General features: G+C 39.3%; 1 protein-coding gene across 1 annotated transcript in view; it reads right to left on the reverse strand.

The window, feature by feature from the left end:
• LOC149788446 (DNA replication licensing factor mcm2-like) overlaps positions 1–10,101 on the reverse strand; it is a 44,386-nt gene extending 34,285 nt beyond the window's left edge. The window contains exons 1-5 of the mRNA XM_089974431.1: positions 9,997–10,101; positions 6,673–6,875; positions 5,779–5,948; positions 4,355–4,440; positions 159–333 (exon numbers count right to left, since the gene is read on the reverse strand). Of these exons, the coding sequence (XP_089830557.1) occupies positions 159–333; positions 4,355–4,440; positions 5,779–5,948; positions 6,673–6,875; positions 9,997–10,002 (640 nt within the window). The 5' untranslated portion in view covers positions 10,003–10,101. The remainder of the gene's footprint in view (positions 1–158; positions 334–4,354; positions 4,441–5,778; positions 5,949–6,672; positions 6,876–9,996) is intronic.
• Positions 10,102–13,209: the final 3,108 nt, after the last annotated feature.

A 13,209-nucleotide genomic window follows, 5' to 3' on the forward strand; every position in this document is an offset into this window, starting at 1 on the left:
ATGAAAACCACTGATATGTGATTGAGATCAATCGTAGGAACATAAATATTTTATAAAACACGATATTTGTATTGTAGAGATCAAACAGCCTTCACAGATCACATTCTAATATAAAATATATCTAAACATGTTTTCAAAACATTTAATTATTTTCTTACCTTCCACCATTTGACGAATTTTTTCCCTATAAACATTGTGTCCTTTGGAATCAACAAAAGTTCTTAGGAAGTTCTTGAATCTATTTTTAATCTCCGTTTTTGGTCCCAACATGGAGACCCACTCTCGCACAGAATGTCCCTTCATGTCCTCAAGATTTTCAATACTTTCTATCATCTACAACAGGATAAAAGATAAATTAAAAATTTAACTCCTCATCATGTCAAATAAACGAGACTGATAACTTTGTCACCTCTATCTGTGCATTCCACTTGTATCCAACTTTACAAAGTGAAATCCATGTCTGTCTACAGGGAGAGACAAGACATTCTTCTTGTTTGTTGTTTTTTCTCTCCTTTCAACAGAAAAATACTGCTACTTCTTTATATAAATATTTCACTTTTGATAGTTGGCAGGTGTTAGATGATGAAAATCCATGCAATACAAAAAAAAAAGGTTATGATGGTCAACAAATACGTAATGTATTTTGACCAGCCTGGGTCAGCTACAATGCAGTGTCCTTAGACAAGGAACTTTACTCCAATTGCCTCCACATAAAATAACCTGCCATATAGCACCGAACCAAATATTGTAGTTTGGAAACTCCAGCTACAATAATTTAAAAAACCTTTTACTTATAATTCTACTCACACATGAGGGATTTGGGCATGGGGAAAAGTCACCTATTCATAAGGGTTTAAATTAGCTTCCACACAAGTACCCTTATTCATCGAGTCTCTAGATGAGTAATTTGCAGTAATTGACAAAACGAGGTATACTAAAAAAAAAATGAATTCACAGGTCTCTGTCTCGGCAGAATATTCAAGAACAAGAAAAGGACTGGTATCCATGAAATTGGAAAAAATGCATGTAATCCTAGTAAAAAGACCTACTCAAATAATGCAGTCTCTGTCAGTCACAACTGGCAGGCATAAATGTTTCCAACATCACAATGAAGTTCACCATTTAGCAAGATTTTTCCAAGCAGGGATCGTCCTGGGCTTCGCCAATGTCGCAAATTGCGATTTTTTTTCCTTATTGGCGACAAAAATATCCCATCTGGCGATTTTTTTGGCGACAGACTTTTTGGTTATTTAATTTGTACATACAATCATAGATTTGGACTGGATAAATTAAAAGGGAGAACGAAAGGAAGCCACAAACTTGACTAAGCAATGCATTGGAATCAATCTGTTACACAAACAATCCTTTGTTCGTATTGACAACCCCATCTTTACAGTGCATTGTTACATCATAATCTGCTTATGCTGACATCTGGGCTGAGTACTGTATGCTGCGATACAGTCAATCATGCTACCGCACTATACCTACAACTGACCGACTTCTGAAGACGTGAATAGAACAGATACAATTAATTGAATGGCTAAATCTTCTGTTGTTTTTTTGTTTTTGTTTTTTTGTTTTTTTTACATATACCAGTACAATAGTTTTGCTGAACCTTCATAGAAAACCGATAACCTCTGAAGTACCGACTACTGTGTATAAATACAAAGCAAATGGAAAAATCTCAATCACAATTATGTCTGTCGCCAGTGCAGCATTTTACTCATTGTTCTTTTCCTTTGGCCATCAATCAGTGTTACGGCTGCTGAGACTTAAACTCCGAAACAAGAAATAGCACAATTAAAAACAACCAGTTTTGCATAATTAATAATAATTATTTATTTCTCAAAATACAAGAGTGAAAGAATCTCTAAATTGGGTGTGAATGTATGCTTATATATACGGTCCAATATTGCCAGGTGTTGACTCGTGTAAGTTTCATTCGTGGGAATGGAGATCATATTTTGTTTGTCGAGAAAATTTATACAGCATTCAGTGATCATTCTTGGGATTTAGGAAGCAATTCACTACAAGCTTTGTGAAGCTAGCCATGGGGTGGGGGGGGGCTGCTGATAGACTACTGGTGTCACCTGTCAGTGCTGTGGACTGTGAACGTAGATTCAGTAAGATGAACCTCATAAAAACTGACATCAGAAATAAACTCTGCATCTCGTCTCTCGAGAATTTCATGAGAATCAGCACGTACAGATGTGAAAAATTAGACTTTGAAACTGCATTCAACAAGTGGGCAGCCCTAAAATTGCGACGGATCTTCATGTAACACTTTGTAACATTTTGTTAATGCTTGTTGTAATTAAAGAATTAAGTAACCCATCTTTTGTAATTTTCATTGCCTGTTACATTAATAGACTAAATTAACCCTTGGAAAAATGTACACTACTTGTTCTGGCGACACTTTTTGAAAATTGGCGACAAAATATTGAGGTTGGCGATTTTTTTGGCGACAGCTTTTTAAAAGCCAGGACCATCCCTGCCAAGCCCTACTTTGTTAAATGTCCTTCAAATTATAAAGTCTTCAGATACAGGGCAGTCACAAACAATTGCGGTTTAAATAAATAAAAATACAATCCCACCTAGTTACATGATTTGTGTTCATCCCCACTAGGATCTTTTTATAGAACACAATTCTGAGCACTTCCCATGCATTGCCTGAGTGATAAAAGTCCACAAAATTTAACAGTGTCAAAAGGCATATTCAGAATGAATTCACATGACAAACATTCTAACAACTCTGTTCAGTAGCCAATCTTCACAGAAAAAGACTGAAGACAAATTGAACTTCTCTTTACTTCTCTTTGCTTGCATCTCAAGAAGACAAGTGATAGGTAACATCAGACAAACTCCATTATTCCAAATCTAGACTTTAATGGAATGAATATAAACAAAAAAAATTCACAAACTTTATCACAAATGGAGAAAGGACCATATGAAAAGCTAAAATCACTGGTTTTAATTTGAAAAAAATTAAAGTTTAATGTTATTAAATGTGGCAATTTTCCCACAATTCAAATAATTCTTGAATAAATAGGGACTTGTACAACAGGTAATGAGAACACTTTGGCAATATATAGGGATTTGGTTCCACACACACAAAAAACAGGCAGATGTATAGGGACTTCCATAAACAATCTAATGCATCATGAAAATGATGATACAACAGACACCACATTTTGCATCTACGCCATCTTAAAAATGTCCCCTTTTGTGCTTTTATTCACACAAAAATGGCAGTGACAATATCTTTCAGATTCTGTAGAACTTTAATTCAGGCCTCATGACAATCATGCAGCTGATTACAATAAAATACCTACCATTTCACTTTAATACTCCATGGGTTGGGATACAAGCAAAATAATGTTAACTTGGACCTACCAAGACCTTCTCAGAAAGGCAGTCAAATTTTTTTCCATGAGGAAGAACACTTTACGTTATGGTGTAACAAACATGTGCTACCACTGTCAAGTTGGAAAACATAAATTTGAAACTTTAACAAGTATAATTCGAGACTGATACGGTATACACTATGCTCAAACGCTTTGCAAAGTACACTCGGACCTCAATTATCTCAAGTACAATTTCATAAACTTCAGTTCCAATCCCTATGGAACTCAACGTTTCTTGCTTCTTTCAACCAGACATAATCCTTGGGTTTTTTTGGCTTAAATTTCTCTAGGTGACAGCAAACAATCATCTCTCCCACAGCAAGACATAATCCAATGAACATATGATGTCTAAAAAAACATAAACAATTGTTACCCTTCCTCCTGTTTGTCCCAAAGAATTGGAATACGCCTTTCTGTTCTTCTGCATTGTTAAAAATTTACAAGTGGCTTATTGCCCTGAACATGCTTGTTACACAACACCTACAAAAAATTCTATAACCACCAGCTTGATCATACATGTTTTGCATGAAAAATTATGAGAAATATAAAGAATTCAAGGCACTAATGTAAATTCATTCTGGTTCCCTACCCAACACTACTAAATCTAATATGAAACCCAGATAAGAAAAATAAACACAGACAAGCCAGCATGCATATATTACCGCAACAATTATATTTCCATAATCTGTGATTTCATTTTCGACAAGTCTGTACTTTAAGTCATTTCCATAAGATCAATCACCGAATCATAAGGGATGGCAGGTCTGTAAACATGATGATATGACCCATTATGTGATACCTAAATTTCAAGTAAATAGCTCTTTTTAAAGAATTCCGGAGTTGCTGCTCTTCTCTACAAATATGACATTGGAACATCAATGTATGCATGTAAAGTAACAATGACCACTTTCCTCCATTTTCCAATGACAACCGTCAGAAACAAATATTACCTCCTCATCCTCAGCCTCTCCTTCTGCTGCCCGCTCTGCAGCACGTCGTTTACGAGGTCGTTCTTCCTCTTCCTCTGATGACTCATCTGTAACAGATGATCAGATCTTGATAAGAAGTAGAAAAGAATGTAGTTTTAACTCTTGCTATACAAACTGTGAAATTTTTTGTCAAACTCAACATCAAATATCGATAATATTTGAGGTGATTCAAAATCATTGATGTATCAGTGTTGCTGTGCAGAAGCTATTTTTGGAATCTGTCAGCGACCTTAACCTTTAGCCTCTGAAACTGGAAAGGTACTTCTTTACCTCAAACAAGCTATAAACAAAATTTGACAGCTTCATATCGGAGATCTACGGTTAGGAGGAAGCTATTTTTTTTTCGAGCCCAAAATCAAGTGGGGTTTTCCTTACCCAAAGTACAAATCATTCAAAAGGTTCAATCACTGTAGACAGTGAACAATTTGCTCTTGTGACGAAACCAAATTAGTAAAACAACTGACAGATGTACTCTTTCTAAAAGCAGACATAAAAAACATATGGCTCATACAGACTTGGCAAGATAAATTTCCAAGACATATTCAAGTTTTTCAAGAATTATTTCTTTGACAAAAAAAATCACTCCTTTTTTAAACATAAATTTTATCGGCAACCACCATAATAATCAAAACATGAGCTGCAATTAAGGTGATTACCAGCAAGTCACCAATTTAATGTCCACAGTATTTCAGCATTAAGAACATCATCTTTGGTCATGAACGTTTCAAGAATGCATGAAGCAGTACATTCCATTGGACTGGGTGGAGGTGGTATTAATTCATCCAAAGTCATTCATTTTGTTCCATCTAGTTAACTTTTAGATGAACAAGCTGCTCAGAATTACAACATTTAAGCCGACATTGGCATTTTGGTCATGTGTGATTTCAACTAACTTTTAATGTTAGAATGTCTAAATCCAATTGAACACTGTACACGATGACTTTCATTCGTCTCCTTTAAACGGCTTTAATGAATTCTTCTACAATGGCTATAGTTCCCATTTGCCATTATAAATACACTGCCCTTCTTCATGTTTAGCAAGTAGTCAAGATTGTTTCACAGTTCACATGCAAAGGTGCCCCATTACATTATTATTCTATGAATAATTCATTTCTGTGAATATACAATTGAAATTGAAATTCAAGGACAGTAGGGGTAAAAAAAATCATCTTTTTTATCCCCATCAGATGAAATATTCCAGAATAAAATCCCGTTTGACACATTCAAGTACTTTGCAAATACGCTTTTTCTCATCTGTGCAAATCACCATCACACCTTATAAAAGTACTTTTTTTTGTTCATCCCTACTTGTTTCTTTTTAAAAATCAATTTCATATTTATGTAAATGATTTGCAAAATAGATACTTTTCAATAATCGATCTTACCATAAATTAGCCCCCTTCTCATTCGACCTGCCAATATGCCCTCCTCCCTCTCTCTGCGTCGGATATCCCGCTCTGCTGCCTGCCGTTGTCCCTCAGAAATGTCAGAGTAATCCTCATCATCCAGGCCTTCATGTGTATACACGTCAAGTTCAGGAATGGGGCGGTAGTCTCTGAAGTAAACAGTTCATTAGCAATTATTCAATCAGTATATTAATCTAATGCAGCTCAACTAAATTTGTAATTTTATGGCAGCAAAGCCGTACGTTTGCCAAAATACAAGCCAAGTTGCTTACCTAAATTTCTTTATCAAAAGCAGGACTTTGTTACATAAACTTGGCAAAACAAAACAGCTATTTTGATGATTAACATGCATTCCTTCAACAACAAAAGAAAGTGTCCCAGTCTTGGCACATTTGCAAAATATAGTATATAATAAAATGCAAGCAATCCAATCACACAAGGATTCAAAATATGATTAAAATGTTCAGAATGATGCATATCAAAATCAAGATGATCGTAACTAGCATCAGAATCTGAACAGGGACTATAATCACCTTGTCCACTAAGATTTAACCCAAGGGATTTTACCATATCACTTTACAATCCTTTAAACTTTTTTCTATAGCCCACGCACCTCAAGACTGATATTTGCTTTGCAAAAATCAATTAAATACACAACAAAACAAAGAAGGAAAAACTTCATATCAAGGACATAGCTTCACAAATTTTCATGCAACCAAAATACTTAAATACTAATCATGAACCCTGGACCAGTGTATCCTAATATATATATATATACATGCACACACAATTTGGTTATAAACAGATTTTCAAAGTTGGTTGCCCAGGGGCAATTTTAAATTTTCAACATTTGGCCAAGTCCTCGTTTCTCACCTTTCCAGGTTATCCCCAAACAACTCCTCTCCATCCTCCTCCTCTACCTCTTCCTCCACCTGCCCCTCTCCCAACAACTCAGACTCATCTTCAAATGGAGGCAAATCACGCCCAGGGCTTGAGGTGACAGGGTCTCTACTTCGCTGGCTCCGGGGCCGTGATGGGCTGGTAGCTGTGGAAAAAGGATCTGATGGTGTTTCGTCCTAGAAATATAGCACAGAGATATCTTAAGATTTGGACAGGAAAAAGGTAGTGCATGTAGAGGTTTGAAGATTGAAAGAATGGTGCTTAGGTAAAAGAAGCACAACACCAAGTAGAATTTGTATTATGTTACACATACAAATTCTACAGGAAGTAGCTTTTATTAATTGTAGAAGTAATGGATAATGGTAAAGGCAACAGGCTTCACTGGTATGGCCAAGTATCATGTAAATAAAAAAGTGATTACAAATGTCAATGGAATTTGTAGGTACAACGATATTTGCAGGAAAATGGTATTTTCAACAGCTAAGACAGAACGTTTACAATTGCACATCACATGCATATGATATAGAGCATAGTCCAATCAAGCTCATGCACTGAAATTATCACATTGCATAACTGTCACTACTCTATCGTCTTAAAACTAGGTAACAGAAGAGTCAAGCAAACAAATTTTGTAAAATTCAAATTTATTTCCTTAGAATACAAAGTGAACATTTCAAAAGAACTTGACAGTATTGTGAATTAAATCATAGAGTTCTAAAAGTTCTATTACAAATCCAGAACTATAAAGTACTCTGAATGAATTCCAGTGGTATTTTGATTTCCAACAATAAATGTGCTGAGGTGCCAGCAATCCCGAATGTGGTAATATGCCAACAGCCTTGATGTATCAATGATACAGGTCTTGGAAACACTTGATCACACGTATTTGGATGCAAATTTTTTTATTTGGGACACAGAAATTACTTACACAGGAGTCCTCCATACAAAAGCAATAGCAGGGTGGCAAATTGAAAAGCCTGCCAGTAAAGATGCCAATGGGTACCTGCCTGTTAATGTGTGATTTCGATTTTTAACGTAGCTTTAACAATTTTTTAGTCATATCCCTACGATGTATGCAGTGTGGCAGTTTAAAGTGATCGAACCCATGACATCCTGCATCCGAGGCGGACACTTTAACCACTAGGCCACTGGAGCAGCCTGTTAATAATAAATCGAGACAGAATAATTATTACAGTTGAAGGCTCATGCCGTGTGCGCATTTATTCATTATCACAGGGGCTTGTATGACTGCTTACAATTTACTTGTTATACATATACTTAGTCCGAGTTTCATCTGACCCTCGTCATCCCCTTTTTGATATTTATGTTCGGGTGTAGGGTCAGAGTCCACTCCCTATTAAAAAGTTGAAATTTTTCGCTGACACCATTTGGTGTCAGCATGGGGTAACCACTTATTATCAGGCCCAGCAAACTTGAACAACCTTTCATGGAGATATACCTGCATGAAATCTATAGGAATACGATTTATTTTCTCAAAAATCAAGAGCATAGCATTCATCATGTCTTTAATCCACTGACAAACGAGGTGAAAGTACGTCGTTGCTGAAATGGGACCTGGATCTGGCCATCTGCATCCAGAGACACATGACTATACAAATCTTGTAACCAACATGTCAACGACATCAGAGGTCATATAGTCATGGGATATCAAATAAACAAATTTCCAAAGTCATTGTCAATAGAATTTGGACATATTATAAAGAAGTCACTTAATGTTTGTAAATAAATATAATGCACACTTAATTCTCAACAAATTTATTATGAGAATGACCAGAAACATGTCGGTATTGCAAAAGGGTGAAGAAAACCCATTTTCATGAAGTACAGAGCACATTTCTGTTGGTGTCACGTTACTACCACATTGACATGTGCTCTCTGCGTTGTGATTCTGGGTTTTTTCTTCAAAATGCTGCAACATTTACAGAATTTCGGTAGTTTTCATAATAAATATTTTGTTAAGTTTTTTTTCCGTTCATTTTTCTATAAAAATTACGCGACTTTCTTTATGTTCAATTTGTTTTCCTACAGCAACACTAGAAATTGTTTATTGTTGATAACATGTGACTATGACCGCTGATGTAATTGACATGTATGTTATGAGAGTTGTGTAGTCACATGACTAGGAATGCAAAAGTCAAGATCCAGGTCAAATTTCAGCAACGATGTACTTTTGTCTCATCTGTCAGTGGATTAAAGACAGAACAAATGCTTTGATCACAATTTCTGAGAAAATAAATTATTCCTATCAATTTCATGCAGGTGTATCTCGATGAAAAGGTGTTCAAGTTTGCTGGGATGGCTAGTATGCGACTACCCCATGCCGACTCCAAAATGGTGCCAGCGAATTCCAACTTTTCGATAGGGAACAAACTCTGACCCTACACCCCAACATAAATGTCCAAATATCAAAATTATACTATATAATAAAAACAAAAGACACTTCTCTCCTTTCTCGCACAATCTGTTTAAGAATCAATGCTCATATTTAAAGCTAGTCTGTCCTAACTCTGTGCCTGACCATCGTTTGTACACCATTTTTCTCGCAACTTATAAGCGAAATTTGGTTAAGATGTCTCTACAAATAAAAATATGGTGGAGATAGTACCACTTTTTGACATAAAAATAATTGTTAAACAATACTTACGTTGAAAAATTTAATAAAAAATAAAATTTCAGACAAATTTTAATAAAATACTCTTTGTAATACCTCTTTGAAACAGCATTACATGTATGCAAATTTTGACTGACAACTTTCAAATTAAAAATAAATCACTGGTTCAAGCTACACCATCTTAATGCGGTCCATGATCTCATACAATGCAATGCAATACCAACCATACGTTTTCTGCAAAGGTTTGTCCCTGAACAATTAAATCATAGATTATTAAGTCAATCAGTTATAACTTCTCTCTTATTACGTACAAAAACAGATTTTCTGGCTATACCACACCCACCCACTCTGTTCAGCTTATTCGCATTGCTAACAAAATAATTAAGATGACAAAAAGTATAAATCCTCAGGTGTGAGCGAATTATCTCGTAATTCTGCTAGTCTCAAACACTAATTCACCAACTCAAACACCCGATAAGATCTCAAAATGCATAACTCAACAGGGCCTTGGGCTCCGCAACAATGAAATATCGACTTTACACTCCGAGATCTTTCACATTCGTAAAATGCAACCGGCTTTTACAGTCTGACATATAAATGTCATTAGCAACATGCAATGGTTCATGCAGCAAATTCAGTAAAATTCCCAAAAACTGTCCACTTACCGCCATTGTTTTCTTTGGGTCTAAAGCACATGTGATCGTAAACCGCGGGAAAGTTAAAGTCAAAGGTTAATTTCAATCGGAATATCCTCGGCCTTTTCCCTCAAGTCCACAACAGACGAATCACTACTTGACGGAAATGACCGAATCGTGTTCCTATCGTTGTCCATGTGCCACCAGTAGTTATTTTCTAAAGTCTCCGGGTCATTTCGGCCAAAAACCAGTTCGGCTAGCACTTTTCTTCCAAATACATTGATTGAATGAATGGCTTTAGTTTTACGGCGCACCAGCACTGTTAGGCTATTCTGCGCCAAAGAAAAGGTTATACGTAGCATTAACAACAGTTGATAAAAGGTTTTATTACATATATAGGGTGCTACTGGAACAATTATATTTTCAATGGAATATACGGCGTCACTCTTATAATGTCCTATCCATCACAATTTACTGATCATGTAGTTTTAAACAATGTTCTAGATTGTTTAGGTACGTAAACACTGCGGAAATCCCAAACGTGAAAACATCCAGGTAAGGGCTACATTTATGGGGTTACAATCTTTTAGATATGTAAAAGCAAAAATATGTAATTCATTCTCCAATAATATAAGAAAACCCTCAGATTTTAACGACTGTTACATCCCTCTTAAAGACCTGGTCTCGGAGCTTATTGTGTAAATGCTCCGCATGTAAACACATATAAATAGGTTGTTGCTGCTACCTTAAGATTGTTTTTGATGGCGAAGCCCACTCCGTGCTGGCGGGGCTCCTCACGTTCTCGACCCTTCCAGAACAAGGTGTAGTTTTCCTCTCTGAGGGAGCCACTAGAGGCGAGCCTGGTTTCCTGGAGGGCAGCTATGCTGACATTTAGTCTGGCGAGTTCTCTATCGATGATGGCCGTCTTTCTGGTGTCGTCCACTTCTCTGAGGGCGTCAGAGATGCCTGTACACATGATGCGCACATTCCAGCTTGCAAATCGAAGAGCTGAAGTCTTCTTTATTGGTTTCTTGTTTCTTTTGTCTGGTGTGGAATTACCGTCTGCTTGTCATGCTGAACAATACACTGAGCTCCAGACACCCACTGGAGCAGGCAGACGTTGGCGGGTCAACACCTTATTGACCTGGGGCTGCCCGGCTTGAGGCGGGCGATAGTTGGCCAGTGGGACACGATGATCCCTCCCACCGTCAAAGCTGACCCGTGGCTCCCCTTCCCTACGCCAATCGGGTGGGACTTATAACCCGTAAACTGTCAGCTTCCGTGTTGTTTCCTCACTCAGTAGCGAGACTGGAGTGTAATCTCCACAACGCAAGCCTGGGCGTGGAGTATGGAGATCCTGGGCTGCCCAGACGTCAGGATCCCTCTCATGCTTGCTGGTGGGGTCCAAAGGAATGCTGAGCATGACATTTGGCACCAGTTTGGATGCAGGAGCTGTCGGAAGGAAGTCTTAGTCGACACCCAGCCGCCTTGGGGGCTCCACTCCGGATTTTCTGTCTGGGTTTACTCCCGTAGCCTTTCCTTCTCCCGAAGATATCCACAAGGCAGTGGAGCCATCATCCAATGGATGGGACTTGGTGGGTTTTGAATCAGAGTTTCCTTCTCCTAGATGAACTGCCTGACAAGGCTAACGAGCTTCATCTGCCCGGGTTTGGAGTCAGAGTTTCCCTTCTCTTGGACTGGTTGCCTGCCAAGGCTAACGAGCCCAGTCTGCCCACCCAGTTATACCGCCGGGCACTCGGTCGCGCCACACAGCAGGCTCTGTTTAAACAGGGGGCCCCGCGTGAAGGTGCTGTTGTGGACACAATAGTGTAGGAGAGGCCATATGCAAGTAACCTCCTGCCCCGCAAAGCGAGACAGTGGTCCTGAGGCGATCACTACACCTGGGAAGGAGAGGCTATGAGAGACGCTTCACTTTCCTTTGGCAAGCGGGACGTTAGGTCCAGGCCTCGCACACCCCCCAAAAACAATCTCCTGGCCTCGGTTGAACCTCCCACAGGGGGCACTGAGCGTCTCTTGTCCATCCGCCTCACCACTGCTGCAGGTCCTGTCAACATCATCAGTGTCTACGCCCCAACCCTCACGTCGTCAGAAGTCGCAAAGGATCAGTTCTATGGGCAGATGGACGAACAGATCAAAGGATGTCCCAAAAACGAACCACTATTCCTCCTCGGCGACTTTAATGCCAGAGTAGGGAGTAGGTACGGACCACGAGTCATGGCCTACCTGCCTCGGATATCATGGCACTGGAAAGACCAACGAAAACGGCCAGACACTGCTGGAGATATGCACCTACCATGGCCTGTGCATCACAAACACCTTCTTCAAGTGTAAACCACAACACAAAGTGTCATGGAAACACCCCAGGTCTCATCGCTGGCACCAACTCGACTTGGTCATCACCAGGCGCTCTGCCCTTAGCAGTGTCCTCTCCACCAGAACCTACCACAGTGCAGACTGCGACTCCGACCATGCCCTCGTGAGCAGCAGAGTGCGACTAAAGCCACACACACACTACACCGCTCAAAACCAAAAGGACGTCCTCGCATAAACACTGCGCAGATGTCAGTCCCCGCCAAGGTGGAGGAGTATGTGTCCGCACTGGACAAGGCTCTCCAGGACCTGCCTGAGCACGATGCTACAGCTAAGTGGAACACCATGAAGGGTGCCATCTACAGTACAGCTATGTCCACGTTTGGCAAGAAAGAACGACCCAGCCAGGACTAGTTCAACGCACACCTATCAAGGATGGAACCACAAATCGAGGAGAAATGAGAAGCCTTCATAGCTTGAAAAAAAATGCCCTAATGAAGGGACGCTTGCTACTCTCAGAAGTGCCCGAAGTAAGACCCAACGCATCGCTAGACAGTGTGCGAACGAGTACTGGCAACAACTGTGTGAAGGGATCCGGCGCAGTGCCGAGTCCGGACACATCCAAGGTATGTACAGTGGCATCAAGAAGGCTCTAGGCCCTACAGTGAAAGGGGTCGCTCCCCTGAAATCTCTGATGGGAGAGAAGATCACAGACCGTGGGCAACAGATGGCCAGATGGGTGGAGCACTACTCAGAGCTATACTCCCGAGAAACGTCAGTCACCGATGCAGCCCTCAGCAGCATAAAGAATCTGCCCACCATGGAAGAGCTCGACAAAGTGCCAACCTTAGAGGAGCTCAGCAAAGCAATCGACTCCCTCCCAAACGACAAATCACCAGGTAGTGACAGCAT

The sequence above is a fragment of the Sinohyriopsis cumingii genome, chromosome 11, assembly GCF_028554795.1.
Source record: "Sinohyriopsis cumingii isolate HCF-2022 chromosome 11, ASM2855479v2, whole genome shotgun sequence".
Classification (NCBI taxonomy): Eukaryota; Metazoa; Mollusca; class Bivalvia; order Unionida; family Unionidae; genus Sinohyriopsis; species Sinohyriopsis cumingii.